At 39.5% G+C, this 27,558-nt stretch overlaps 1 protein-coding gene across 9 annotated transcripts in view; it reads left to right on the top strand.

Moving 5' to 3' along the window:
* The window catches only part of TASP1 (taspase 1), a 294,418-nt gene that overhangs the window by 244,352 nt on the left and 22,508 nt on the right, over positions 1-27,558 (top strand). For 2 of the 9 annotated variants that reach the window (XR_008289218.1, XR_003423891.2), the window contains one exon: positions 13,746-13,809. The exons of 5 other annotated variants lie outside the window; for them this stretch is intronic. Coding sequence is in view for 2 of the 4 variants with exons in the window: in XM_053200263.1 (XP_053056238.1) it covers positions 13,746-13,838 (93 nt within the window). In the remaining 2 variants the exon portion in view is untranslated. Of the gene's footprint in view, positions 1-13,745; positions 20,601-27,558 lie in introns of those variants that run through there. 2 more of the 9 variants (XM_053200263.1, XM_015079640.3) reach the window with 1 other exon arrangement.

The following is a 27,558-nucleotide window of genomic DNA, read 5'->3' as shown; positions in this document are numbered from 1 at the left end:
TCTGTTCCTTCCTTTTTCAGCAAAGCTGGGGAGTAGAGTGGGGACACAGTCATACTTTCCAAAATGAGTCTAGAACAGTAATAGATTGTGTTCTACATTAAACACTCACTAAATCACCCTTCTACATAATTAAGAAAGTACAGGAAGATTATGGGAAGAAAAAAAAAATTCAGTCCTGGTCCTGAGTGAATCCTTCTGGAATACAGTGAACTACCCACATTAACTGTTTTTAACATTTTGGTATATTTCCTTCTGTTTTTGCAACTGTGAATTTTTTTTTTTTTTTACACACAGTTGTGATCATGTGGAAAGCATGGAATGGCATATACTGATTTATTCTTTTATCAGTAATAATATATGGGGCGCCTGGGTGGCTCAGTCGGTTGAGTGTCCGACTTCAGCTCGGGTCATGATCTCATGGTTTGTGAGTTCGAGCTCCGCGTCAGGCTCTGTGCTGACAGCTCAGAGCCGGAGCCTGCTTCAGATTCTGTATCTCACTCTCTCTCTGCCCCTCCCCTGCTCATGCTCTCTTTCTGTCTCAAAACTAAATAAAACATTAAAAAAAATTTTTTTTAATAAAATCAGTTTTTAATATAAAAATAGCACATGTTCCTCTTACAATATTTGAAAAAGAAGAGTAAAGAAATTTTTAAAAATCAGAGTACAGTACAAAAGGTCTGTACAACCTGAGTTTGTATTCACATTATGGTATCAGATATATGTTTACATTTAGTCTGCATGACCTATCCACCAACCTTTCTTCCTGCTTGCCTGCCTACCTACTTATCCAAGAGGTAGCCTAGGACAGGCTTTACTCCTGCAGAGATGGGAGTAGGGTGAAAATCCAGCCTCCTGGTCCCAACCTCATACTCAGTAGGTGGTTCTCAGTAGGTGGTCATAAAACTACCCTCTAAAAAGACCTCCCAGTACTAGGCTGGGTCTAAGGAAAAGGTGACACAAAGTCCCGGGCCCAACTGGAATTTTAGTTAGTTCTTAGAGGGGCTATTAAAAAAATCTTTAACCTGTAAGCGTGTGACTCTTGATTTTGGCTCAGGTCATGATCTCTCGGTTCTAGAGTTCGAGACCTGTGTTGGGCTCTGCACTGACAGTGTGGAGCCTGCTTGGGGTTCTCTCTTTCTTCTCTCTCTGCTCTTCTCCAGCTCATTCATTCTCTCTCTCTCTCTCTCTCAAAATAAATAAATAAACATTAAAAATCTGTAACCTGAATTCTAGAAAAATTTAGAAATGTGGTTTTTTTTGAAAAAAAACGTATTCAAACATTTAGAGGGCCTAATACAAAACTATATAGAATGTTAGAATCAGAAAGACTCAGAATATGATTGAGTTGACTTTTTCATTTTTACCTACAAAGTAGCTGAAGCCCAGAGAGCTGGTAACCTCCTAGTCCTGTGACCAACTAGTTTGTCAGCAGCAGAGTTAAGGCTCAGACCCAGTTCTCTGAATCCCAGAACCATCCTGAAATTTGTTGGTAAAATTTGTGGCAATAGCTTTTCTGAGCAAGCCCTCTTTCACCCTGGGAAACTACTTAGTCATAAGCCTCCTGCAGTGAGAGGTGTGTCTCTTAACAGAGCTAGATTTAGAATCCTTCCTGGTAAGGCTTTGTGGGAGTAAAGAGCCCTAAATTTGGAGTCCACAGGCATTCATTCAAGTTTCAGTTTTTCCACTTCCTCTGTGACCATAAGCAAACCACATAACCATTCTGAGCCTTGCTTTTTTCCACCTGAAATACAGGTATAGGAAACATCTTTGTACATGGCATTTACATCTCATAGATGTAAAAACATTATGCAAATTAAAGTATTATGCAAATATAGGGACTTGGTGTTTTTAATTAAGATTTCTTAAGGAACTAGGTTCACGAAGAGCTAGTTTCTGCATCCTGCAAAGACATAATTGCCTTCAGAGTACAACCCATGTGTGTTTCATTCTTTTGTTCCCTCATAATAAGTGCAGAATAAATATTTGTTAAATAGTGGAGAGCTTTTATCACCTTTAGCAAAATGGAATACTCATGATAATTCTCCATGTGAGTGATGGTATATTAGGTACTGTGGGGCCTGCCATGTTTATGCGGATGCCTTCCCAGGCTTTTAAGTTAAAAATAGGAGGACAATCTTGTCTGATGTTGCCTGTGAAGTGTGGTGTTGCCTGCATGGTAAAAGAAGTAACAAAAGTTGCCTTGAGACTGGAACAACATGCTGTTCTCATCAGACAGCATTTTAAGGCTCCTTGGACATGATATTTATATGTGAGAACAATAGAACTTTTCCCTTTATGTAGACATGTTTCAGTGCTAACAATGAAATTCACCATAATGCTGTCTTTGTGTTTTGTCCACATTCACCATTGGGTCTTTTCTGGCATCCTTGTTTTAAATGTCGAAAACTAGGTAGGGGTGACATACAGTAAAATGACTAACATATGGCATTAATTCCTCATTCTGTTGATATTTCTGATTTGTTAAGTTGAATTTAAAAATTACATCTTGAAATTGCTCTGGCCTATTTATTACTTTTAGTGTAAGACAATGATGGAATAAAAGTAAAACATTTGTTTTTGGATTCATTAACAATGTATACAAAAGCTAAATGAAGTAAGCATCAGAGAATGTTAAAACTTGAGAGGCTACTCTAGAGAGAATCCAACCCAAAGTCCTCATTTTATAACTCGGGAGACTTTAACTGATTTGCCCACGAACACAGGGGCTTAGGAAGTGAGCACCCAGATCTTTTAACCTGTAGTTAAGTGGGCTTTTCTTCTATAAAATATACACATTATTCTGGACTGTATTAAGCAAGTTCATGTGAAACTGTCGACTACTTGAGGACATCTGCTTTCAGGATGAAGTCTAAAGACCAAACACTATTTTTAGAGCAGTAAACTACATTCCAAGGTTTAATACCACACACAAAGAATGCTCAGAATATACTTATTCACAACTTGTATCTCCTTGAAAGACAGCCCTTGACAGCAGTGGGCAAGGAACTTCTGGGAAAAGGGTGGGGTGGTAGTGCCTCCTGACTCACTCATTGAGGGGTGAATGCCCCTAATAGAAACAAAGCGATAAAGCCAACCAGACATATTTCTCCTGCCCTTCTCTCTGGAATCGGTCATTTAAGGTCTATCACATTTGTGCCAGTAAAAGAAAGCATGACTATTATCACATCAGGTAAGAATTCACTATGTAAGGACATAAGATGTGCTTAGCCAACAGAGCCAACTCACACTACCAAATGTATGGGCCCCGAGTAGCACAGTGATAAATACAGAAGACAAACTTGGCCTGTAGCTGAATGGGTCTTCATTCTATGAAATATATACATTATTCCATAGTATTTTAAGAAAGTTCATGTGACACTGTTAGTAGATGGAAAAATATAAGTTACTGAGGACTCAACAGTTGGAAAATTACGGCAGAATTAACAAGAGAAGGGAAAATGGTAGGGAAAAAGATCTGTCTCTTCAAATGCTTGTGATAATGTAAGATTAAGCAGGAGGCACTGATGTCTCACTAGGCTAAAGTCCTGTTTTCCATATTCCTCCTCATGCTGAATTCATCAAAATTGTATTAATGTGGCCTAACATAATAGACACATAAGGCACACAGCCTGCACTTGACCACTACCTAGTTAGCTGATGTCTGTGATGCTCTCTCTGTCTAAAAGAAAGTGATATGTGCACTGACATGCAATTGTTGTGTAAATGGATGAACAAAATCTGTTGAATCATGCTAGGTCAGTCTTGGAAAATAAGCAGGCTTTTATTTTCAGACTTTTTAAAGATCCACAGCTTCACTATCATTTTGACTGTTTAATTTATACAAGTCTCTTTAAAATTTTATAACAAATGTAAGTTTAAAAATATAAAATTAAGAAATATAAAATGTCTAATTTGCAGTTTGCTCTCTTTCACTTCCCAACCCTCATTAAAAAAAAAAAAAAAGTCTTGGGGCACCTGGGTAGCTCAGCTCATTGAGCAACCAACTCTTGATTTTGGCTCAAGTCATGATCTCATGGTTCCTGGGTGGGGTTGAGCCCCATGTTGGGCTCTGTGCTGACCGCGTGACAGCACGAAGCCTGCTTGGGATTCTGTCCCTCTCTCTGTCCCTCCCCCGCTTGCACATGCACACAAATAAACATTTTTTAAAAGGAAAGAAAGAAAGAAAGAGAGAGGAGGAGGGAGGAGGAGGGAGGGAGGAGGAGGAAGGAAGGAAGGAAGGAAGGAAGGAAGGAAGGAAGGAAGTTCTTTATTCGTTTGTCAAGTATACTGAACCCCTACCATGTACTACACTATCTTTTAGGAACTGAGGAAAAAGCAGTGAACAAATAGATAAACTCCCTGCCTTCATGGAGTTTATGACCCAGTGGGGGAGACAAGCAATGAATAAGATAAAGGAGCAAAATAAATGGCTAGTTAGATAGTAGTAAGGACATATGAAACATTGAGGCAGAGAAGGAGATTCAGGTGAGTGGCCAGAGTAAACTTTCTTGAAAAGGTGGCTTTTGAGTACATATCTGGCAAAGTTGAGCAAGTGAGGCACAGGGACAAGGATGGAAGAGCTTTCTGGGCAGTGAGAACACCACTTGTAATGGCCTTCAAGCAGGAGTGTGCTATGTGGTTGAGTAACAGCAAGAAGGCAAGTGGAGAGAGGGAAACGACTGAGCAAAGGAGGGAGAGCAGGAGTTCAGCTCAGAGAACTAAAGGAAACCAGAACATATGGGGCATTTTTGGATTTTACTCTGTATCACTTTAAGATCTGTATCTATTGAAGACTGAATTACGTCCCCCCAAATTCATATCTTTAAGCCTGAATGTGACTGTATTTGGAGATAGGACCTTTAATGAGATGATTAAGGTAAATGAACAGAAGGGTGGGGCCCTAAAGTCCTTGTCGGATGAGGAAGAGACACTAGGGTTGTACTAATAGAGAAGAGACCATCTGTAAGCCAAGGAGAGAGGTCTCAGAAAAACCAAATCTACAGATATCTTAATATGTGAGAAAATAAATTGATGTTGTTTAAGCCACCAAGCATGAGGTATTTTGTTACAGAAGCCTGAGCAGACTCATACTATCTTAACACCCAGTTCACTTTGATGAAAGAACTTTCTGCTAGTCAAATTGATCTTGAGCAAACTTTATTAACTGACAGCAATACTTATTTTATGTCAATCCAAAAGGAGCTAATTCATCCTAAAGGCTTTGTATTTGACTTAAAACATATGAGTGTTCAGATTAGTCATCCAGAACAGAACTAGCAAGTCAGTCCAGCTAGATATAGTTTCTTTTGCGTTGGAGTTTGAAGGTACCTCTTACAGTTCTTTTATTTCTGTCTCTTTTTTATATAACATAGAAGAATTGGCCTTGGGCTGGTATGAATGAAGAAGCAAAATGCTGTAACTTCTCTTTCCATCCCTTTTATCCCCTCAAACCATGTTCCCTCTTTAATCTCTTATCATCTTTCTTCTAACAAAACTGTTTTCTTAACATCACAAGAAATGATGAGGGGGAAAATGATTGGCTGCTTTTGGAGCCTTATTATTTGAACCCTGAGGCAGTGGAAGAATCAAGTATTTATCCTTTCTTTCTTATGTGAACTTTATTTTGGAATATCAAAAAGTTGATGAGAGGAAGTTCTTCATAGATGAATTTCAGCTGTTAATGTAGTGAGAATGACAGAATTAGGAAACCACCCTTCCTCATGAAATAAGGGGTCTTAAGCATGATTATCAGTGGCTGCTACAACCATTGGACAAAAGGTTGATGGGGAAACTTTATATGGAAGGATCAGGCTGCCATGACCTAAACCCAGTGGATTAAACCCACTGAAAGAACATCACTAGATATTAGGTGCCTTCTGAACACATGCCACAGGAGAAACAGCTTCACGTGTGGAAAATTCTTGCCAAAATGGTAGCTGCTGCTTCACCTCAGTGAGGGAATGTAAGGGTTGCCAAATTTTTCAAGACGAGCTAGAAATCAAGATGCTTTTATATTACTTCTCCATTTAAAAATATTTTCTATTAGGGAACTTGTTGGGATGAGCAGTAGGTATTGTATGTAAGCGATGAATCATGGGAGTCTACTCCCAAAGGCAGCAGCACACTGTATATACTGTATGTTAGCTAACTTGACAATAAATTATATTAACAAAAATATTTTCTAGTTTTTAAAAGTTGGAAAAACTGTGTGGCTCAAACCAAGTAAACTTATCAGCTCTTCCTTACAAAGGTCCAACATGTCATTTTTGTGTCCCTCTGCCCTCCCATTCTACTTTCCTTCTAGTGCCAAGGCCTCTGGAATGTCTTCCTCAATTCTTTGATCCACATCCGTCTTCTCACTCCTAACTTCCTATGGCATTTGTGGTTGGGTATCTGTGGTATTATGATTTATCATAAGAAATGTTTATTTGGTCTTCCTTCATGGTTCCTGACTCACAGCTTCAAAACCCTTGTAATATCCTAAGCAGTAAGAGCAGTGGGATCATATTTTATTATAATTGGTCTTTTGTCCTCAGTTCCTAAAATCGAGATACATCTTTAAGAGTGAAATGGGTGTCTTGTTATTCATAACAAACCCCTTTCAACCACACCAGAGTTTATGTTAATGAGACAACTTACGGAAAACCCCAAGGTAACCTAAGGATGGGGACTGTTGCCAGGGGAATCAACCATGTGATTAGAGAGTTGGGACTTTCAACCCCACCCCCCAACATCTAAAGAGAGGTGAGGGGCTGGAGATAGCTCAGTCACCAATAACCAATGATTTAATCAGTCATGCCTATGTAATAAAATCTCCAGAATACCCGATAGGGTGGAGTTGGTGAACATGTGGGGGTGCTGGGGCAAGTAGCATGTCTGGAGAAGGCATAGGAGCTCTGAACTGCTTCCCAATTACCTTGTCCTGTCCATCTCTTCCATCTGGCTGCTCCTGAATTATATACTTTTACAATAAACCAGTAACTTAGTAAGTAAGCTGTTTTCTTGAGTTCTGTGAGCCACTCCAACAAATTAGCAAACTTGAGGAGCGGTTGTGCTATTTATAGTGGGTAGGTCAGAGGCACAGGTGACAATCTGGATTTGTGATTGGCATCTGGATTGGGAAGGAGAAAAAGTCTCGTGGAACTGACCCCTTAATCTGGAGGATCTGACACTATCTCCTGGTAGATAAGTGTCAGAATTGAGTTAAATTGTCAGACAATTTGCAGAATTGAGTTAATTGCTTGGTGGTGTTAGAAGACAACTTTGGAGTATTCTACCCTTACAGTGCATGGTCACTATAAGGGCTTTGGTTAATGGTTTTCTAATCATTATATATGGCTGTACTTGTCTTCCCTACAATGCTACCTGTTTTTAGAAGGCAATTTGCCAGTATTCTACAAGTTTGGTTTTCTCTATAGTACCCAAGTATGTTCATTGTTTTTGAGCCTTAGAAGATTAGTTATATAGCAAGCAGATATGTACAAACCTTTAGGAGTCACTAAATACTTAGCAATTGTTAATTATTTTATCTGTAGCAGCAAAATAGCCCCTATCAAAAATACTGACCTAAAAATGTCAATTTTCCTGAACCTTACCTTTTAGCATGCAGCTAACTTTTCTTTAAAATACCTCATTCTATTTTTGCAAACTATAAAACTTTTAAAATAGAATTCCTCAATTCTGGGATATCCAAAAATCTATAATAGAGATTGTGCTATATAATGTTTTGTTCTGTGGCTATGTGTTTGTTTGAATAACAATAACCTAACATTTATTGACACATGTTTTCATTGCATGCAATATCTCATATAGTCCTTATCAACCTGATCATAAATGCTACTATTATATCCATTTTAGAAATGGAGCCTGAGAAGTTAAGTAGCCAACAGAGATTATGCAGCTAGTAAGTGCAGAGGCCTGTATTATTGGGTAAGATAGCACTAGCTGCTCTAAGAAGGAACCCCCAAAATGTGTAGTTGCTCAAATACAATAAGAAGTGTGTTTCTCATTCACATAAAATCCAAATTGGGGATTAGGATTAACAGGATGCTCTCCTCCCAAGTTGTGAACCAGGGTCCAAGCTCCTTATAGCACATGGGCCTCAACGTCATCAGAGAAAAGAGCATGGAGAATAGTGCATAGGAAGATTTTCTGCAAAGCCTGGTAGTGGCTCATACCACTTTAGTCCAATGGCCTGATTCAGTCACATAGCCACACCTAACTGAAAGGAAACAGAAATGTAGTCCTTCCATGTGTCCAAGAAGAAGAAGAAGAAATGGCCCAGAACCTGAGATGCTCTGATTCAGTAACCCATGCACACAGCCATCATGATAAACTGTCTCTGTAGATTAACCTTAGAATTGGGCATAATATGTTGTGTATTGTACGTACTGTTTAAGCTTCTGGTTGATAAAAACACCTCTTCTCTGTTTTGAAATACTGTTTCTTAAGTCTGTGCAGAGTGTTTTTTTCAGTGTCATTTGTTCTATTTGTAAATATCTGAATTGCTTTGACTGTGCTATCTTGCTGCAACCTCTATTTTTTAAAAACAGAAAACCAAACCCTCAGAATTATGAAACCAATGAATAAAATATTTCCAAGAGCTTTTTTTGGACTGTGTCTGTCCAGATTTTATTTTTCTAACCCCACTGAAGGAGGATAAACTTGTTTAAGAGGCTCTTTCCTTGACTTTTGTGGCAGATCGCAACAATTCTAAGAGTGGAAAGATGGATTAAAATATAACCACTAAATAAAGGCTTTGAGACTTTTAAAATTAAATTGTGTGCTTACAGTTTTCCTAGAAACCACAAAAGAGCAGTCACTAAGGTGGTCTTCAGAGATTTAAAGACATGAATATGAATGATAGGAAGTCTCAGCTACTACTTAGATTGTGATTAGGACATCGAGGAATTATACAATTTCTATAATATTTTTTCTTTAACTTTCTCATTTTGAAATCTTAGGCTAAATATGTTATTATACAATGTATTTGATTTTATAGCAAGATATAGGCCTAAGAATATTGGCTGTGAATTAGTTTAATTTTGAAGTAGATAATTCTTCAAGGAATGTTAACCTCAAGGATCTCTCTGTGTCAGTCAGGGAATTAGCAAGAAAGCAGAGAATTGTGAGTACAAGGCCATTGGGTTCCACTGGTGTGGAGCTGTTAGCATCTGAGAAATCTAAAACTCTATCTTACTCTAAAAACATAATCACTTAGAAAATTGAAAAGTTTAGTCTTTACTTTAAAAAAATCTGTTTAAAAGAATCTTTACTATGACAACTAGTTTGATTCACTTTTTAATCAAACTGGTTGGTCACACACGTTAAAGCACCTGCAACTGTGTAAGTATAGCCCTTGAGGGTGTATTTTAGTCACTTCACTCAGTGAGCATTTCCAGAGTGTGCGAACGTTCTAGGCCAAGCATTTTGATAGGTGCAAGGAACATAGAGGTACGTGTAAGACAAGCTCCTGTCTCCAATTGACTTTCCATGACAGAGACTTAAAAATTAAAAGCAAACCAAAACCAAGACAGTTACATGACAGGACAAGAAATGCTCAGATGGGTGCCATTAGAGCTAGAAGAAGAGCTTCTAGTTTGAGTTGGGGATCCAGTCAAGGGAGTCTTTACATGAGAAAGAACCAGAAAAGGACATGACAGACATGGAGTCATGGTTAAGTGTATGAGTGGGGCATGCAGCAAGAAGTGGAGGAAAATAGCCCAAAATGAACCTGTCTGCTGCTTTTTCATGTATAATTTTATATGTTATTTATCATGAGTTATAAATTTCAATAAAAATACATTGCTTTTTAAATTGCCTTAAAGACACATTGTTATGGGGCGCCTGGGTGGCTCAGTCGGTTGAGCAACCGACTTCGGCTCAGGTCATGATCTCACGGTTTGTGAGTTCTAGCCCCGTATTGGGCTCTGTGCTGACAGCTCAGAGCCTGAAGCCTGCTTCAGATTTTGTGTCTCCCTCTCTCTCTGACCCTCCCCCACTCATGCTCTGTCTCTCTCTGCCTCAGAAATAAATAAACATTAAAAAAAATAAAAAAAAAAAAGACACCTTGTTAAGTTCTTAATGATTATAGGGTACCCAAGAATCTACACAGTCCTCAGACAATATAAAATACTTTATTGTGCTTTTAAATGGTGACATATAAATTCATTATAGAAAATGGTCTATTTTTAGCTGCAAGAGGAATTCAAACCCACTTCTCTAAAAGAACTTTTCGAGATAAACACTCATATAAACATTCTCTTAAACAGCTCCCATTGTTTATAATGTGATTTGATACTCCATTGAAATTTCCAAAGAAAGCTTCAAATTCTTCCGGCTCAAACTTTTGCAGACCAAGGGCAGTGATTTTCTGATGAATCAGAAGATCATGTTGATGGATGAAACTGGGGAAGTACTGACATTTGGATGGATTGTTGGCCATTGTATTCCTCCCAACACCAAGATCACACCAATGTGTTTTGCAATCACAAAATCCCTCCTGACTATATGATGATTTAAGAAGTTAATCTTAGCTAGTTTGTCTAGTTGAGCATTTCCGTCCTATGTAAACAGCAAAATTTATACAAATCTCCATGTATTTTTGAAATATTTTGCCATGTACTGTTAACAGATTATCTCAAAACCACTATCATCTTTTCCAATCCTTTTTCTTTTCCTTTCTAACTCTCCTAGAGACTTTGCAGTTCAGTTCAGTTTATTTAGTTGTTCTTCTGTCGTAAACCTGGTGGGGGTGGGAGTGTCAAAGATAAGTTTAAATTGGCCATCTGTGTTTTTGTAAATCTCAAGGGATTGTTATCAAGTCCCCTGGTCCGTGCGGCAAGAATTTCTTCCTTCTAGCTCTGGTCTTTTCTTTGGTCAGCAGGAAATCAGTTGCTTTAAGACCAACATCCCCCTGGTCAAGTTGCAGGCCATCTGCTTGGACATATGTTCACTCTTTGATCTTTAAACAATTAATTTATTCTCTGTAGCCTCTGGTGCCTGGACCACCAGGCCTGCCAGGAGGTCCCATTGTATTCTCCCTGAATCTCTGGGAAACATGAAGACAGGTTTTCCTGTTAGCTTCTCTCTTAGGGACAGATATTTTAATGAACCTGATTGGAGAATTCCAGCCTATTTGTGAACAGAACCTGATGGTGTTAATGTTTCTTCTACGGGGCTCTGCATTGTAGATTCATTCCTAACTAGCCCCTTCTCTTAATACTATCATATGGACTACTACTCTGGTCCAGGTCAGAAATTTTCATTTCTGCTTTATTCTTTTATTATTATTATGGTAAAATTTACATAACAAAATTTACCATTTGATCCATTTTTGAGTGCGCAGTTCAGCAGTATTTAGTATATTCATGCTGTTGTATAACCATCACCACCATCTGTCTCCAGAACTTTTCATCTCCTCAAACTGAAACTTTGTACCCATTAAACAGTGACTTCCCATTACCCCTCCCCCAACCCCTGGCAACCACCATTCTGTTTTCTGTCTCTATGAATTTGACTAATAGACACCTCATATAGGTGGAACCCTACAATATTTGTCCTTTTGTAGCTGGCTTATTTCACTTAGTATAACATCTTCAAAGTTCATCCATGTTGTACTGTGTGTCACAGTTTCCTTCCTTTTTAGGGCTGAATAATGTTCCATTGCTATATATACTATGTATCACATTGTGTTATGAACTCCTGGGTTGTTTCCACCTTTTGGCTATTGTGAATAAGGTCACTACAAACATGGGTCTAGAAATACCTTTTTAAGTCCCTGCTTTCACTTGTTTGGGATATATATCCATAAGTGGAATTGTTGGACCACATGGTAATTTTATGTTTAAGTTTTTGAGGAACCCCCATGCTGTTTTCCACATTTTCAATCCCTGTCATAGTTGCATGATGGTGTTTATGACTGTAGGGGGTGAGATTAGGGATGAAATTGACTGAGGGACCTCTGTCTACTCTTCCAGGGATCTTTCTTGTTTAGAAGAACCTTTTTAAAAAACTGATGAATGATAACTGGGGAGAAAATTCTCTTTTACCTCATGTTAAGAAATTTCTGGAAGAATAAAAGTGGCTGTATCAACACTGAGAATTGTGAGAATTGAGATTTTTGTGCCTGATGTGACAAGGACTTCTGGGTAGCAGAATTGAACAACACACCCTGTTCTAACTCCTGCTAGATTAATGAGGCACCACAAGAAACAAAAGAGCTACAAGTTTTCCTACTGTGGACTTCTCGGGTGCAATATATCCATATGGTGAGACCCAAGTTTGGCCCACAAATGCAGCAATGAGGCCAGATTTTGGGACAGGGTTCCCAGAAGCATGAGTATGGTGAGTGAACTCACTGATCCTCATATCCCAGGAGATACCACAGAGACTGCCTCACCCAGCTCTCCACCTGAGGCAACAGACCTCACCCCCCTGTAGGTTACAGGTTGCTTCCTGCCTTGCACACAGAAAAACTAAGTGCCCAAAGAACACTTCCCATTCTCTAGAACTTTCCAAGTTGTTGACGTATGTCAGCTACTCTAATGGGACTTGTGTGGTGAGATTAAAGAATAGTGTCCACGCTCAAACTACAACAGAGTTAGTTTAGCTGTTACTCCATCTAAAACAGGCTTGTTTCACATTTGGTTGCATGAGAGGATGTCATTCCCATTCTAGACTTCGCCACTTCACTAGCATCTAACAGCCTCACCTTGGGCTTGAACTTACTTCAGTTCAGTCCTTAGGAAAAACTTGTTTAGAGTAGCAGAATTAGAGAGGATTACCTAAAGGGATATGCAGTCCTTCTGTTCTTCTTAGAAACTCCCGACATTTATCTATCCCTGGATTAAGCCAGATGGTCAAAAAAAAAAAAAAGAATTCCTGGCTGATATCATCCTGACCCTTTATGGAACAGCTTTTACTATCTTCTGCTCAGAGCCAGCCTCCTTTGAGTGATGTTAACACTCAGCCCTACAAAACTCCTTGTTGTACAACTGATGTCTTCACTCACCCACAAAACATGGTACCCAGTGTGTATGAAGCCCTGTAAGAGAAATAGTTCCCAGACCTCGTACCGGGAACAGGAGTTCTCCTCTGAGCAGTTGGTTTGTTGTGAGGCTGTGAACACACACATGAACCACCTATCTGGTCGTGGAATGAGGATGCTGAGAGACAGGGTAACAGTCTGCCTCTAGCACAGGTACAGAACTCAGGCTAGAATTGCATGGTAATCTCATGCCTGTCTTTACCTTATTTTATAAGCTCTTATTTTTCTTTTCTCTCATTGCCTCACTTTTTAGGTTGTTGAATTGTCTGAATTTTTGCAAGCTGTTCAAATCCTTGAGGGAATAAAATATAAACATGAATCGGGTATTCTCAGTTGCTTTGAATGTTCAGAAGACAAAATGTATATAAATTATTAGTTTTCAGAGGAACTAGAATATACTTAATATAGTTGGCGTTAAAACCATGACTATTCTGAATACGATGAAATTCTAAGTTCTTGTTCAATCTGTATCTCTAGTTGCTAGTGCTATGCTTAGCATATAGTAGTTGCTCAGTAAATATTCCCTGCAGGATTTGAACAAACAAGATCTCTCTGCACTTAAAGGTTACCACCCTCATGTTCTGTAGATACTGAGAAGCAAAGAGAGGCTGTGTCACTCCAGTATTTCCTCCATCCTTGTCACATATGGGAGGACACAGCTGGCACTTCTAACGCTCTCCTGTCTCCCTCTCTGCAGACTCACATTTCAAGACTCCCTCCCGGTGCAGTGGCAGGACAGTCCGTGGCAATCGAAGGTGGGGTTTGCCGCCTGGAGAGCCCAGTGAACTGACCCTCAGGCTGAGCATGAAGCGTCTGAGAGGCATTTCAGAACCTGAGCTTTTCGGGGTTTTTAACTGAACTTGGATGTTTTATCTTCGCCATTTTATAATTCCTGTTGCAGCCTCGTGCACTGCTCGCAACACTAGTGCTGCCGTGGTTAGCGCTTAGTGACATGCAGGTCTTCGGCAGGTGACGGGACTGAGTGTGCGTGTGTATGTGCGTGTGTGTGCAGTGCGTGTGCTTGCTTCTCCCCTGATGAAATAGAAACTCCTTACTGTGTAACCTAAGACCGGGAATGACTAAATCATCTTCACAAAATGTGTGCTTTACTGTTTACAAGTAAAACCTAGAGTTGCAGGAAACATTTTTGATTTCATAAAGAGGTACCAGCTGTTGTTGATGTAATGTGTCCGAACTGAAGAGTAAATCTACTTGTTTAAATGATTTGACAGTGGTAGTGCTCCATTTAATAACAGTAATAAGTGATACAGTGTTTTATTTGTTAACCAGTTTAAGTGGATCCTGTGGTAACTTAAACTGTTATTCTCATCCCTCGTATGGGGCATTTTTCTTTAACAAAGAATGGTTTCAGTGAAACAATCTAGCAGAGAATTAAGGTCAGAACCTTTTTAAATAATAGTCTTATTGATAAAGTTTGTACTTCTTTCCTCAAGCTTTTCTAAGCTTAAATACTGCATATCTTCGAGCTATATGTACTATATTATGAAAGAATATGTAAAGAGAACATACAGTAATGCACAGTCCCTAATTTGTGTATAATGGAATGTTATTTACAATGTAACACTGTAAATAAGAAAGCAAAATTTATGGGAAAATTCAATATTATCTTTGTTTCCTGTTTAAATATATTTTTAAGATAAAGGCACAAAAATAAAAGAAGCATATTACTGGGTACAGTGTGTGACTCCTCTTCTTAGACTAATAAATTAATCTTTTGAATCCTAGATTGGAGAGCCATTTTTTATTTTGTTTGTAAAAAGTTACTTCTTCCAGAAATCATCCCTTTATCTTTGTTGCTATGATTCTGATAGTTCAAAACCTGTCTTTGTGCAGTTAGGCCTGGACACTAACATGATGAAAGTTGAACTTAGCTCATGATTGAATGGCCAGTATCAAAATCCCTAAAATGTTTATTGCGAGTTGATAAAAACTAACAAAGGGAAGGAGTAAGACCACTTTGGTTTGAAAAACTGTAGTGGCAGCTGAAAACTCGATGGTTTCAGCTGATAAATTGCTTCTAAATGTTATAGTTAGTGATTCTGGAGCCACATAAGAAAACCAAGACTTTTCTTTTGATTTTATGTGTAAGAAGTGGCTATCAAGAAGATACTAAAGATAGACTCACTCAGGGAGAGGAAGTTCCCTGCACCATATAATCATGGCTCGGGCGGTAACTGATAAAGCCCCAGATGAAATTATATACTTGACATCGATGTATGGCCAAATTATAAAGGAAAGACAACCAAAATGGAGTGGGTGTAAATATGAATGATTTGGGAGTTGCTGATTTATATTCCTTGTACAGGCAATTACATTTGTCTCGCTGTGTTCTCGTAGACAGGTTGGTGCCATGATATCTGTTTCTCATTCTTAATGAGGCTGAGAACTTAGTAAGTGATGGGCTGGCTGGTGGGGAGCCTTTGGCTTCAAAAGCTTTCAAAGACCTGTTACCTGTTGGCAGAGTTTTTTGAGGAACTGGACTGGATCACGTAAAACTATCAGGACACTTTGGAGTCTGAAAATCATCTGACCTATTTCACCAGGAATGCCATTTCTTTTCATCTTCTTTTGACTTTATTCTACTCATATTTAAAAGTTTGGGCTTGTTAAAGACCCTTTTATGAAGATTTTAAAAACTGGTCAGTATAAAAGAGCACAGCCCCTCCAAGAACAGTTTGTTAAAGCTTCATTCTCCAATTTCTTTTTTCTTTCTTTCTTTCTTTTTTTTGTTTTTAAATTTAAGGAATATTGTCAAACCAGGAGGGAAAAAAAGTGATATTCAGAATCATTGAGGCACCAACGTAATGGGCAGTATAAGTGCCTTAGTGATGAGATCAGATATTAAAGAGCAGATACCAGAACCAGAGGATATTGACAGATATAAAATCAACCTCATTTCACACAAAAGTAGAAAGAGTCGAAAGAAACAGATAAGAAAGTAACTTCATTCCCTAGTCTGGTTTATATCACCAAGATTCTGAAGCAGTATTTTAACATGGATGAACTTACCGTCTGCCTATATTCCATTTCCTTTTAAGACCTGATCATTGGATGCTCGGTTCTCTTGAGTACAAATAAGCCTGGTCTGGATCCCTCAAGGCCATCACTGCAATCCTGCTCTGGGTTTGGAAATGGGAATCTTCTGGAAGGGCGAGGAGATGGAGGCCATGTGCTCTACCTTAAAGGAGCCTAGAGTGTCCATGCTGTCTGATGAGGCATGAAGGTCTTCTCCAGGACTGTCCTTCTCGCTTGTCAGCTCTGCCTCTCCTCCCTGCCTCCTGTGTGTCTGCCCAGAGCAGACCCTTTCTCAGCTCTTCACTGCTGCTTCTAAACAGGAAGTTGAAGTCCAATATCGATGTATGTATAAATCCGTCCTAAATGCTAGTCTGTGGTGCTTATCTGTGAGCAGAAATGGATGAATTGCAGTTTATGGCTATAGGAACCTCTTTGTTGGCTGCTCAAAAGTCTTTTTTGCCTAATTCCTCACTGTCTCCCATGTTTGAGAGGTGGTGATGGTGCATTGTAGTTACCAGCAAATATGCAAGGTTTGGCTGTTTTGAAGCACTGGTAGGAGGGGCAGGGAGGAAAGGAGGCTGTGAAGAAGGGAAGATTTAGAAAAGTGCGGAAATTATTCTTGAATCTTGAGATTGTATTAAATTATTGTGGATTTTTTAAATGTTTACTTGTTTTTGAGAGAGAGATAGGGTGCATGGAGGGGTGGGAGGGCAGAGAGACTGAGAGTCCCAAGCAGGCTCCTCACTGCCAGTGCGGAGCCTGACGTGGGGCTCAAACTCATAAACTGTGAGATCATGACCTGAGCCAAAATCAAGAGTCCGATGCTTAACCAACTGAGCCACCCAGGCACCCCTGTGGATTTTTTTTTTTAATCTGGTCATTGTTATTATAAAAGCAATTCATGCTCATTACAAAAAAAAAAAAAAATCAGAAAATAGGAAAGCAAAAAAACAAAACAAAACAAAACTCATAACTCCACTTCCCTAGAGACAACAGTTAACACTTTATCTTGTACCCTTTATGACCTTTTTATGCATACATTTTCTGTGTTTTTAACACCAAAATGGGTTTATATAACCTGCCATTTTCACTTAATAATGTCATAGGAAGATGTCCAGACTTAATAAGAATTCCCTCATTTATTATTGGTTCAGCTAATGTTGTTCAGTACATATATTTTATCCTAAGACTTCTGTGGAAATCTGTCTCAGTACTAACAGACTAACAATACAGTCAGCATCTGTTTTCTCAGGGTGCAGATCCCTGCAATGAGCACTGTGAGGTCTTACTTGCCCTTGAAAGCCAGCTGAGCAGGTGTCCTAGGGCAGACCATTGCCATTGCCCATTGATCCTCCATTGCAGAGTGCCCCCAGACAACATGTAAAGGCTAGTATCTGCACCTCTATGCCTCAGGACTTGTTCTGGAACCATAGAAAACTGCACTGTCCCTGCACACAGCAGGCCAGAAGTGTCAGGGAATCAGCACGGCCCAGAAGCAGCTCACAGTTGATGAACGGAAGTTGTATGAGCATACTAGTTCCTTTGCTTCTTGGGTGGTATAAGTCGGGTGTGTGTTTCACACTGTGTTTGAGAGATTTTCCATAGAAGTTAAGCTTCAGTTACCGCCTGTGGCAGTTGACTTATTAATACACCTTGTGTTGACTTTTTTCCCTTCCCTATGCCCTTCTTAGTGCCCCTGTTTTATGATTCATGGGGTCATCTCCCAGATGAACTGTTTGTACTTGCCACCCTGTCTCAGGGTTGCTTCTTGGGGACTTGAAACTAAGAAACAATCCATTCTACATACTCTTGGCCAGGAGGCATTTATACCCTCTTCTGATTGAGAGGATGAATTCACCAGTCTACTTGTGCCCTGCACTGGAGTCTCTTCCTGCCTTGTGCTCCTGATGAACCATTTTAATCCATAATATCTGATTGAATATTCTCCAAGTGATAAGGCTGGATGTGCCACAAAACTGGAAGGAAGAGAGCCTGGGAGGCTCAGCTGATTAAGTGCTGACTTTGGCTCAGGTCATTATCTCACAGTTCCTGAGTTTGAGCCCCATGTCAGGCTCTGTGCTGACAGCTCAGAGCCTGGAGCCTGCTTTGGATTCTGTCTCCCTCTCTCTCTGCCCCTCCCCCACTCATACTCTGTCTCTCTTTCTCTCTCTCTCTCAAAAATAAATAAGACATTAAAATTTTTAAAAAAAGTGGAAGGAAGTTCATAGCCAAGTCAGTGATGACAGGCACCCGACAGCAGGAGACAAGTGCATACTTTTAAGGAGGTAGGGAATAAACAAGCTAAATAGCAGCTCTCCATCAAGGATTGAGGGACTCCTTAAGAGAAAGAAACTGGAATTGTGTTAATGGGACTGGGAAGAGACCATAGCCAAAGGTGTGTTATGAAGTTAAGAGATTTGAAGAGACCGAAACAATGGTAGCCAGTGTTCCCATGTCATGAACACATGTCCACCATGACCATGCATAACAACTTCATATGGCACCCACTTTCAGAATGCCACCTCTCAAGCCTAGATATCCCCAACATAATTTTGTGGTTAATTTTTTTTAAAAATGCCTCCCAACATTTTTCTTAAAATATCTATTAACTTTTAACGTTTAACTAAAATGTTTATTAAAATCAACTTTTTTTTTTTTTGACATAAACCCTACAATTGCTCAACATTGTGAATCCCTTTGTGCCATGAAGCCCAGTCTCCTATCCAACTTAAGCTTGCAGTGGTTAGTCATGGGCTGAAGGACCAAAAGGGGACTATGGGCCCTCCTCCCAGGAACACTAGTCCAAGAAAAGATTGAGCCCAGAAAAAATGACCCCGTGTGAATATGATTAATTTCTTTTACTTTAGCTATGTTCTAAACCTTCCCCAAATGCAGATTAAGCAGGGAAAGGAGATGTGGGTGTGTAAACGTGGTGAGCTATATAGGTGGGAGTGAGTGATTGGGAGGTTGACCGCATAAGAGTAATCCTTTTACATTAATATTTGCCCTGGGACATTAGGAATTCTTAATGAATACACCACTTTTCCCCAACACTTAATTTGGGTTCAAATTCATAAGGTATTAACCCAGATGCCTATCATCAGAGACCTACAGGCTGACCAGATTAACCAGGCAGTTTTTCTTTGCCCATATACTGCTGTCTCTGAAGTGTATGGCCACAGGAAGGATTAAATCTAAAACTGGCAAGAGCCTCCCTCCAAGACTCTGCTCTCAGCTTCCAGAAGCCTGTCAGCCAAGCCCGCGGTGGTTCACCGTGACCAGTTGTGGAAGGCGGGAGAGAAAGCAAGCACAGTGGTCTCTCCTTTACATGCTAGAGTCACTGAAGCCCTGAAACCACAGTGGCAAAGCTGGAAGAAACTGGGTTTTTCTCTGCCTTGATGGGGATTTCACTGATTGTCAACAGAACTTCAGAAGCTGGAAAGAAAAAAATGCTAAACAGTTCCTTAATCACTGATGTCACTCTCCAAAAAGGTGCTCCTAAAATGGCTTTTTCTGGCCTTGGAAAATCCAGGAAGAAGATTTTGTTCTAATATATGAAGAAAAATATGTTCTTTTTCATTTATAAGTAGTAAGATTATAATCTGTCCACCCACGTTTTTCTCCAAACCTGTTAACTAACAGTCTTTTCCATCTAGTTAATGGTAACTCCATCCTCTTGGGTGCTTGGGTCAAAATTCTTGGCGTCCTCTTTTTATGTTTCTATTGTTGCATAACAATTCTCCCCAAATCTTACAACAACTATTTTTTTTTCTCACAATTCTGTCAACGTGGCTTGGCTTCTCTCAGTAGTTTCTCTGTGGCACTTGCTGGTAGTCACAGGTGTGCTGCATTCAGCAGGAGTGTGAACTGGGGGTTGGGCTGGATGAGCTTCCTTTTTTTCCACATGCAGGCTCAGGGCCTTTCCCTCTGCTCGTGACCACTCTACATGGTCTTTTCATGCTGCTTCTCCCATAAGACATGGCAGCTCAAGGTTCCCAGGAGCATAAAAGCAAAAACTACCAGGCCTTTTTAAGGTTAGGTCAGAACTGGCCCAGCCTTACTTTTGCCACATTTATTGCTTAAATCAAGTCCTCTGGCCCACCCCAGATTCAAAAGGGGACTGCATACCTGTATAAATACAGAGGGAAGGGTCTTTGGGGGCCATCAACCTGAAATCTTTGAATCTACTTCTTCTCCTATTTTACAACTGCAAGAAACTCTGCACAACAGAGAACAAACTGAAGGTTGATGGAGGAAGTTGGGTGGGAGATGGGCTAGATGGGTGATGGGTATTAAGGAGGGCACTTGTGGGGCACCTGGGTGGCTCAGTCAGTTGAGCATCTGACTTCAGCTCAGGTCATGATCTCGCGGTTCTTGAGTTCGAGCCCCGCGTCGGGCTCTGTGCTTACAGCTCAGAGCCTGGAGCCTGCTTCAGATTCTGTGTCTTCGTCTCTCTCTGCCCCTTCCCTGCTCATGCTCTCTGTCTCTCAATAAACATTTAAAAAATTAAAAAAAAGAGGAGGGCACTTGTGATGAGCACCAGGTGTTGTATGTAAGTGACGAATCATTGAATTCTGCTCCTGAAACCAATATTACACTGTATGTTAGCTAAAATTTAAATTCAAAAAAGCATAAAAGAAACAAACAGTCTGTTAGTAAATGCTATTGGCCCTCCTTTAAAATGTGTCCTAAATCCAACCACTTCTCCCCCTCTCCACTGCTACCATCCAGATCATCTCTTACCTGAGAAATTACAACAAGGTCCTCACTGGCCTCCCTGCATCCAGAGTTACTAGTCCACTTGGCAACAGAAGGAGTCTCATCATGGTGCTCCTCTGCCCCAAACCTCTAAACAAATGTGTCAGTTATATGGTAGATTAGAAAGGGTTGAGTTCCAGAGGAAAAAATGAAGCAGAAAGGGGACGCAGAGTGCTGACGGGAGAGTGGTAAGGAGGGTGCTCATTGAGAAGGTAACATTTAAGCAAAGAGTTGAAGATGAGGGACGAGTAAGCTATGTGGATCCATCTGGAAAGTGCTTTCCATGGAGAGGTAGAGGCAAATTCTTAGAAAGATACAGACCACCACAACTGACTCAAAAAAGAACTAAAAAATCCAAATAGATTTATAACAAGAGATTGAGTTGGTAATCAAAAGTCTTCCCAGGAAGCAAGTCCAGAACTAGATGGCTGTACTGGTTAATTCTACCAAACATTTAAATAATTATTACCAGTTCTACACAAATTTTTCCAAAATACAGAAAAGGAGGAGACACTTCTCAACTTATTCTACGAGGTGCAGACACTTTGAGACAGTCAGGAGGCTCTCCTCAAATAGTTAAACACTGAGTTTTTCCCCTCCTAGGTACATACCCAGGAGAAATGAAAACATGTCACACAAAAACTTGTACATGAATGTTCATAGCAGCGTAATAGCCACAAAGTGGAAACAACCCTAAAGTTCCCCAACTGATAAACAAAATGTAGTATATAATACTACTTTTTAGTAATATAATTTAGTATATAATACTACATTATAGTAATATAATGGAATATTATTTGGCAATAAAAAATAATACAATACTGATAAATACTACAACATGAATGAACTTTGAAAACATGCTACACAAAAGAAGCCAGTCACGAAGGACTACATGTTGCGTGATCCCATTTATTTGAAATGCCCAGTGTAGGTAAATCTCTAGAAACATAACCTATAGATTAGTAGTTTCCTAGAGGGGGAGGGATGAGGGACAGGGAAAGTTAAGTGGTGATAAATAAGGAGTGTAGGGTTTCCTTGAGGATTAATTAATGGTGTGCTTAAATTAATTACGGTGCTGAATGCATCACTCTGTGAATGTAGTAAAAGCCATTGAACTGTATACTTTAAATGGGTGAATTGTATGATAATATAAGTTATATCTCAATAAGTTGTTAAAAAATAGAAAACAATTTAGGATATAATTTAGGAAAAAAAATACTGGAAAAGAATACCATACCCTAGCCAATTCTTCATTTTCCTGGTTGATAATTTCCAGTTTTTCCCAACATTTTTCACTTGCATTATTAAAAATTAAGGTGTTTTTAACATAACCACAATAACTTAGCCATAGTATTACATCTAAAACATTTTATAATAATTCTTTCACATCATTAAAAGTCTATTAAATGATTGCATTTCCAATTGCATTATGTATTACTATGTGCTTGGGCTGCCATAGCAAAGTACCACAGCCTGGGTGGCTATGAAATTTATTTTCCTCACCGTTCTGGAGGCCAGAAGTCTGAGATCCAGTTGTTGGCGGGATTGATTTCTTCTGAGGCCTCTCTCTCTGGCTTTACATGGCCATCCCTATCTGTTTTGTTGGACATTGTCCTTCCTCTGTGCATGTCTGTGTCCTAAGCTCCTCTTCTCATAAGGACACCAGTCATATTGGATTAAGCCCCACGCATATGACCTCATGTTACCTTAATTAGCTCTTTAAAGGCCCTGTCTCAAAAAAGACACATTCTGAGATACTGAAGGTTAGAACTTAAACATATATGGGGTGCCTGGGTGGCTCAGTCACTTAAGAGTCCGGCTCTTGATTTTGGCTCAGGTCATGACCTCATGGTTGTGGGATCAAGTCCTGCATTGGGCTGTGTGCCATCAGCTTGAGACTCTCTCTCTCCTCTCTGCCCCTCCCCCCCTCAAAATAAATAAACTTTTAAAAAGCAAACAAACATATGAATTTTGGTGGGGGAGGCACAGTTTAACCCATAATACATTATAATGTCATTTAAAAAATGTTTTCTTGTTGGAAAGAAATGTTTCCTTTTTAAAGGAAAACAAAACACAATTTCCTAGTATTAATATTACTTCAAACTATAGCCACTTAAAAATGTACAAACATAGAACTAAGTATAAACTTCTTGTGTGTAGAGCTCTTTTACAATTATAAATCCAGGTAGATTTCCAAGTGAATACAATATCCAAAATCAGTCAAAGTTTATATTAACAATGATATGATGGCTATATTACATTGTTTTGTTATTATTTTACCTTAAATCATTATTTGATTTTATTTTGGTTATTGGGTTTTTCCATCCTAAAATTTCCGTGTGATTTTTCTTTGTATCTTAAATTTCTTTGCTGAGGCTTTCTATTTTTTTATTCATTTATGTCAAGCATGTTCATAATTGCTTGTCAAAGCATTTTTATAATGGCTGCTTTAAATTCCTTATCAGATTAATTCCAACATCTTGGGCATCTGTTGACTGTCTTTTGTCATTCAAGTTGAGATCTTCCTGGTTCTTGGTATGAGTGGCATTTCACTGAAACCTGGATATTTTGGTTATCATTGTATGAGTCTCTGGATCTCACTTAAATCTTAAATTTAAAATTTTAGCAGATCTCCTCTGATGCCACTTTGGTGGGAGAAGGGGGGTGCTCCCTTGTTACTTGCCAGATGGAAGTAGAGAAGCCTGGACTCTCCACTTAGCTGCTTAGATACCCATAGGGGAGTGGCTCCTCATTACCGCCTGTGGAGGTGGGAATTCAGGCTCCCACAAGGCCTTTTGCTGACATCCTGCCCACTGTGGGGGGGGGGGGGGGGGAGAGGCTCTTTACTCCTTGGAGGAGATGAAAGTTTCTATTCCCCCTCAGCCTTCTTAGACACCACTTGGAAGAGTTGGTGGGGGGGGGGGGGGGCGTTAGGATGCTTGTAACAGCTTAATGAGGATGGAAGTCTAGGCTCTCCCTGTGACCTTCACTGGAGGGGGTGGGGCTGGGGTTGTAGCCTTTTTATTTACTGTGGTATTTGGCTGAAAGTAGAGCCATTATTGTCTAAAAGTTTTCTGTTCTGCTAGATTGCCCTTTCTTGGTCTGTTGGCCTGAGAGAGCAGACTTTTCCTGGGGCTCTTTTGTCTGTGTCCATTGGTATTTCTGGGTTGCTGGCTCCTCCACTAACCAGTCTGGGATAGATGAGGCAAAAATGAACTCTCAGGGAACTCATGACCATGTTCCTTAGGACTCATGGTCCCAAACTGGCCTGCCTTCTTTTCTCCACCTGTCCAACTTTTCTCATGTTTGTTTTGTATATAATGCTCCATGTTTTTAACTGCACTTAGTAGTAGGAAGGAATAAGGGAAAATGCCTCTACTGCATCTTTCAGAAGCAGAAGTCCTGATTTTTATTATAGAAGCCTTTATTTGGAAACTGAGTATTTCACTAGCTGACTTGATTCTTTGATTTTAAACTTGACAGCCATCATTTGAGTTGCTAACATGATTGGCATTATACTTCTTTTTTGATAATGAACCTGTTTTTTAACTACATATCCATTATTTTTCTATCCAATGCACTTAATAGATACCCTGGGAAATTGTGATATAGCCATTTAATGAAAAATTCCTTAATTGACGGTTTAGTACTACATTTACTGCTGGCAAATGTTGGTGCATAGAGAGACTAATCCATGCACCACCTCTGCTCAACCCTGAATGTAAAGATAATACCACAGAGGCTATTTTGTTTTCAGCATAGCTTATTACTGATCGTGACTTGGTTCTCTCACTTATTCCTTTCCAGCCACCTATAATCTTCATTTGGCATCAACATTACTACAACCCCAGATACAAATGCAAATGAAATTGCCTGACATGAATTAGTTGCAAGGTGATCCCTGAATATGTTTGTATTAATTCATTTTAGTTTATCATCAAAATGAAAAATTCTCAAGTTATAAATTCATTGAATTCATGGGTTCTATGGAGGCTACATCTATATGGACTCACAAACTCCAATTTGAGAAACTTAAGTCTGCACCATTTCCATATTTAGCTAGTTAATAAGAAGAGTTACTAATGTACTACAAGCTAGCCTGAAGGTAGTTGTTAAAAATTGGGGCACATGGTTGGGGACAGACAGTCCCATCTGACCAGTAGAGTAATGAGGATAATAGGTTCATTCTTTACTCATCTGTATCTGACAATCCTCCTCCATTTCCATTACCATTTCCAGTGTGATCCAGCTGATTTCCAGTTGCTATACTCTAATTACCATACTCTGTATCTCTGTGCTGGGAGTTCTCTCCAAAATCACAGAAGATAGCTCTGCCTGTGGCATGCCAGAAGGACCAGGGCATTAACATCTCCTGGACTAGCCCTCAACTCATGATTCTCAGGAGTTGGTATACAAATACCCCAACTCCTTTACCTCTGGAGTGGGATATCACTGGGGCTAGTGTTTGCATCATTTCCCAGAATTTCCCTTTGGTGTTTCCAGTTTCCCACAGTGGTGACTGCCTTGCTAATGCATCTTTTATTGGCTGTCTTCCCCTTTCTCGTCTCCTATCCCCACTATCAGTGTTTCCTGTACCTCCCAAATAAAGCCCTTGCATTCATATTCTTATCTCAGGATTTGCTTCTAGGAGAGAAGCACATTATAAAATGCTTTTGCTTATGATAACTTATTTGACCCATAAAACAACTCTGGAAGAGAGAAAGTTATATTGGTTAAGTCTAGCAATGGAATGTGAGTCCCACGTTCTGTTACACTCTCTCGTGTATCCCAAGAACAGCACCTGGCATGTTGTAGATGTTTAATAAATAATTGATGAGTAAAGGAAGAAACTGATTCTCCTGTAAGCAAGTTTATCAAATTGCCAGTGAGAGAGCCAGGGTTCTTTGACCCAAGCACAGTATTCTCTCCATTATACACTCACGTCCTGTTCTTAACCCTGTTGTCTCAGATCATAGCCTGCAGAGGAACTTAAAGATGACTTAAATATGCCAATATTGTTAGCCACCTCTAAACCATAGTGATGTCAATGGTTTCAGAGTTAGTGGAATACAAAGATCTGTGAGGATATTAAAGATATTTATGGGACAAATTGCCAAGTCGCACAGACATTTGGGGGGCCACATCATTCCCATGGTGACCATCTGGAGCTGCAAAGGCCCATAAAATAGAGGCAACTAGTCTTTCTCAGCTCCAAGGTAGTTAAACACATTCTAGCCCAGACTTGTCTTTATATTGTTTTCCTCATCAGCAGTATGAACATATAAAAGTCATTTTACTTGAAAGAACCTTGTTTAACACTCCAACTTATGCTTTAAAAAAATTGTATCATACCTTCTTCTAGTGAGTTCTATAATAAATGGACACTTGTAGATAAAACCATATTTATCAGTATGAACAGAGAAATAATATGTATTACAGTTAGCTATCAGATTAGATATTAACTCATTAATCAATTTTTACTTAAATCATGCATCTTCCCTCAAATGAATGGTTAGTCTGTGAAGCCATTTTGATTCCTGAGCACTGCTTTCCCTAAACTCCTTAAAGTCATCAGGCACATTAAAGGATATCCGATTTCATTGGTCTAAGCTGAGTGATCGCAATTCATCAAGGCATGAAAAGTCTGTCCAGTCTTGTGGAATATCATTAAATGGTTCAAGGACGTTTCTAATCTTAATGATGGCCAAGGGGGAGCAACTATTACGATGATGAATGGGAATGAATATCTGGAGAAAGTTCAAGGCATGTTATACTTACAAAGACTAATACATGTTGTTTATCTAAATCATCCAACTGATTAAAGAAACACACAAAGCCCAAGACAGTTAAAAGCAGAGAACCAAATAGGCTTTGACCTACCCTGGTATATTTATCGCTGACCATGTCATGCGTGTAAAATGTATTGCTCCACCAAGATGCCGTGTATATAAATCGGGAGGGTCTTTTGAGGCTGATGTTGAGTAATATAGGCTGTCCAGTTTATTGCCTGGCTAAATATTTATATAGAATGAGTTCATTGATGGTGGGGAAGCCTCCATAAAAGGAGTCTTTCAATGTTACTAACTGATTAGCTACAACGCCTAAGGCTTAGTAAGAGCTAGGTGGTGGTAACTTTGATACTTCCGCTCCTAAAATCAATTCCTGAGATGCTCGGTGTTTTGAATCCATGCTCTGAGTTGGATTTGTGTGTGTGTGTGTGTGTGTGTGTGTGTGTGTGTGTGTGTGTGTGTGTTTACCTCTTGGTACCAAGACCAGTGCAGAGCCTGCAAGGAAAGAGGAAATGCTTTTTTTTTTTTTTTTTTTTTTTGGTACACCCCTAGAAGAATGCTCTTTGGAACTATCTTTCACTGGGAGAACATGTCTATTAAACTCACACTTAGTTCATGACAGTCAATGCTGGTATAAAAGGGGGATGGCTCATTTTATATCATAAAGGCCAGAGAATAAATCTCTTATCCAGGGGACTTGTTTTTGGCTCTCCTTTCTCTGGGCAAGAGCAGGAAAAATCAACCACACAGGTGGCTGGGAGGATGTTGGGCCACTGTCCAAATACTTAATCTTAGTAAATATCTTTTCATTAGGTGTGGGAGTGGTAGGTTGTTGGGCTGAAATAGTACAGCCATTGCTTAAAGGATTGTTGAAAGATAAGAAACTGGAGTTGTTGAAGATTTAGAATTAAAGACTTTCTTCACTTG

The sequence above is a fragment of the Acinonyx jubatus genome, chromosome A3 (genome assembly GCF_027475565.1).
Source record: "Acinonyx jubatus isolate Ajub_Pintada_27869175 chromosome A3, VMU_Ajub_asm_v1.0, whole genome shotgun sequence".
NCBI classification, from domain to species: domain Eukaryota; kingdom Metazoa; phylum Chordata; class Mammalia; order Carnivora; family Felidae; genus Acinonyx; species Acinonyx jubatus.
The sequence above is the reverse complement of the archived record's forward strand: the minus strand, read 5'-3'. Positions and strand labels throughout refer to the sequence as shown.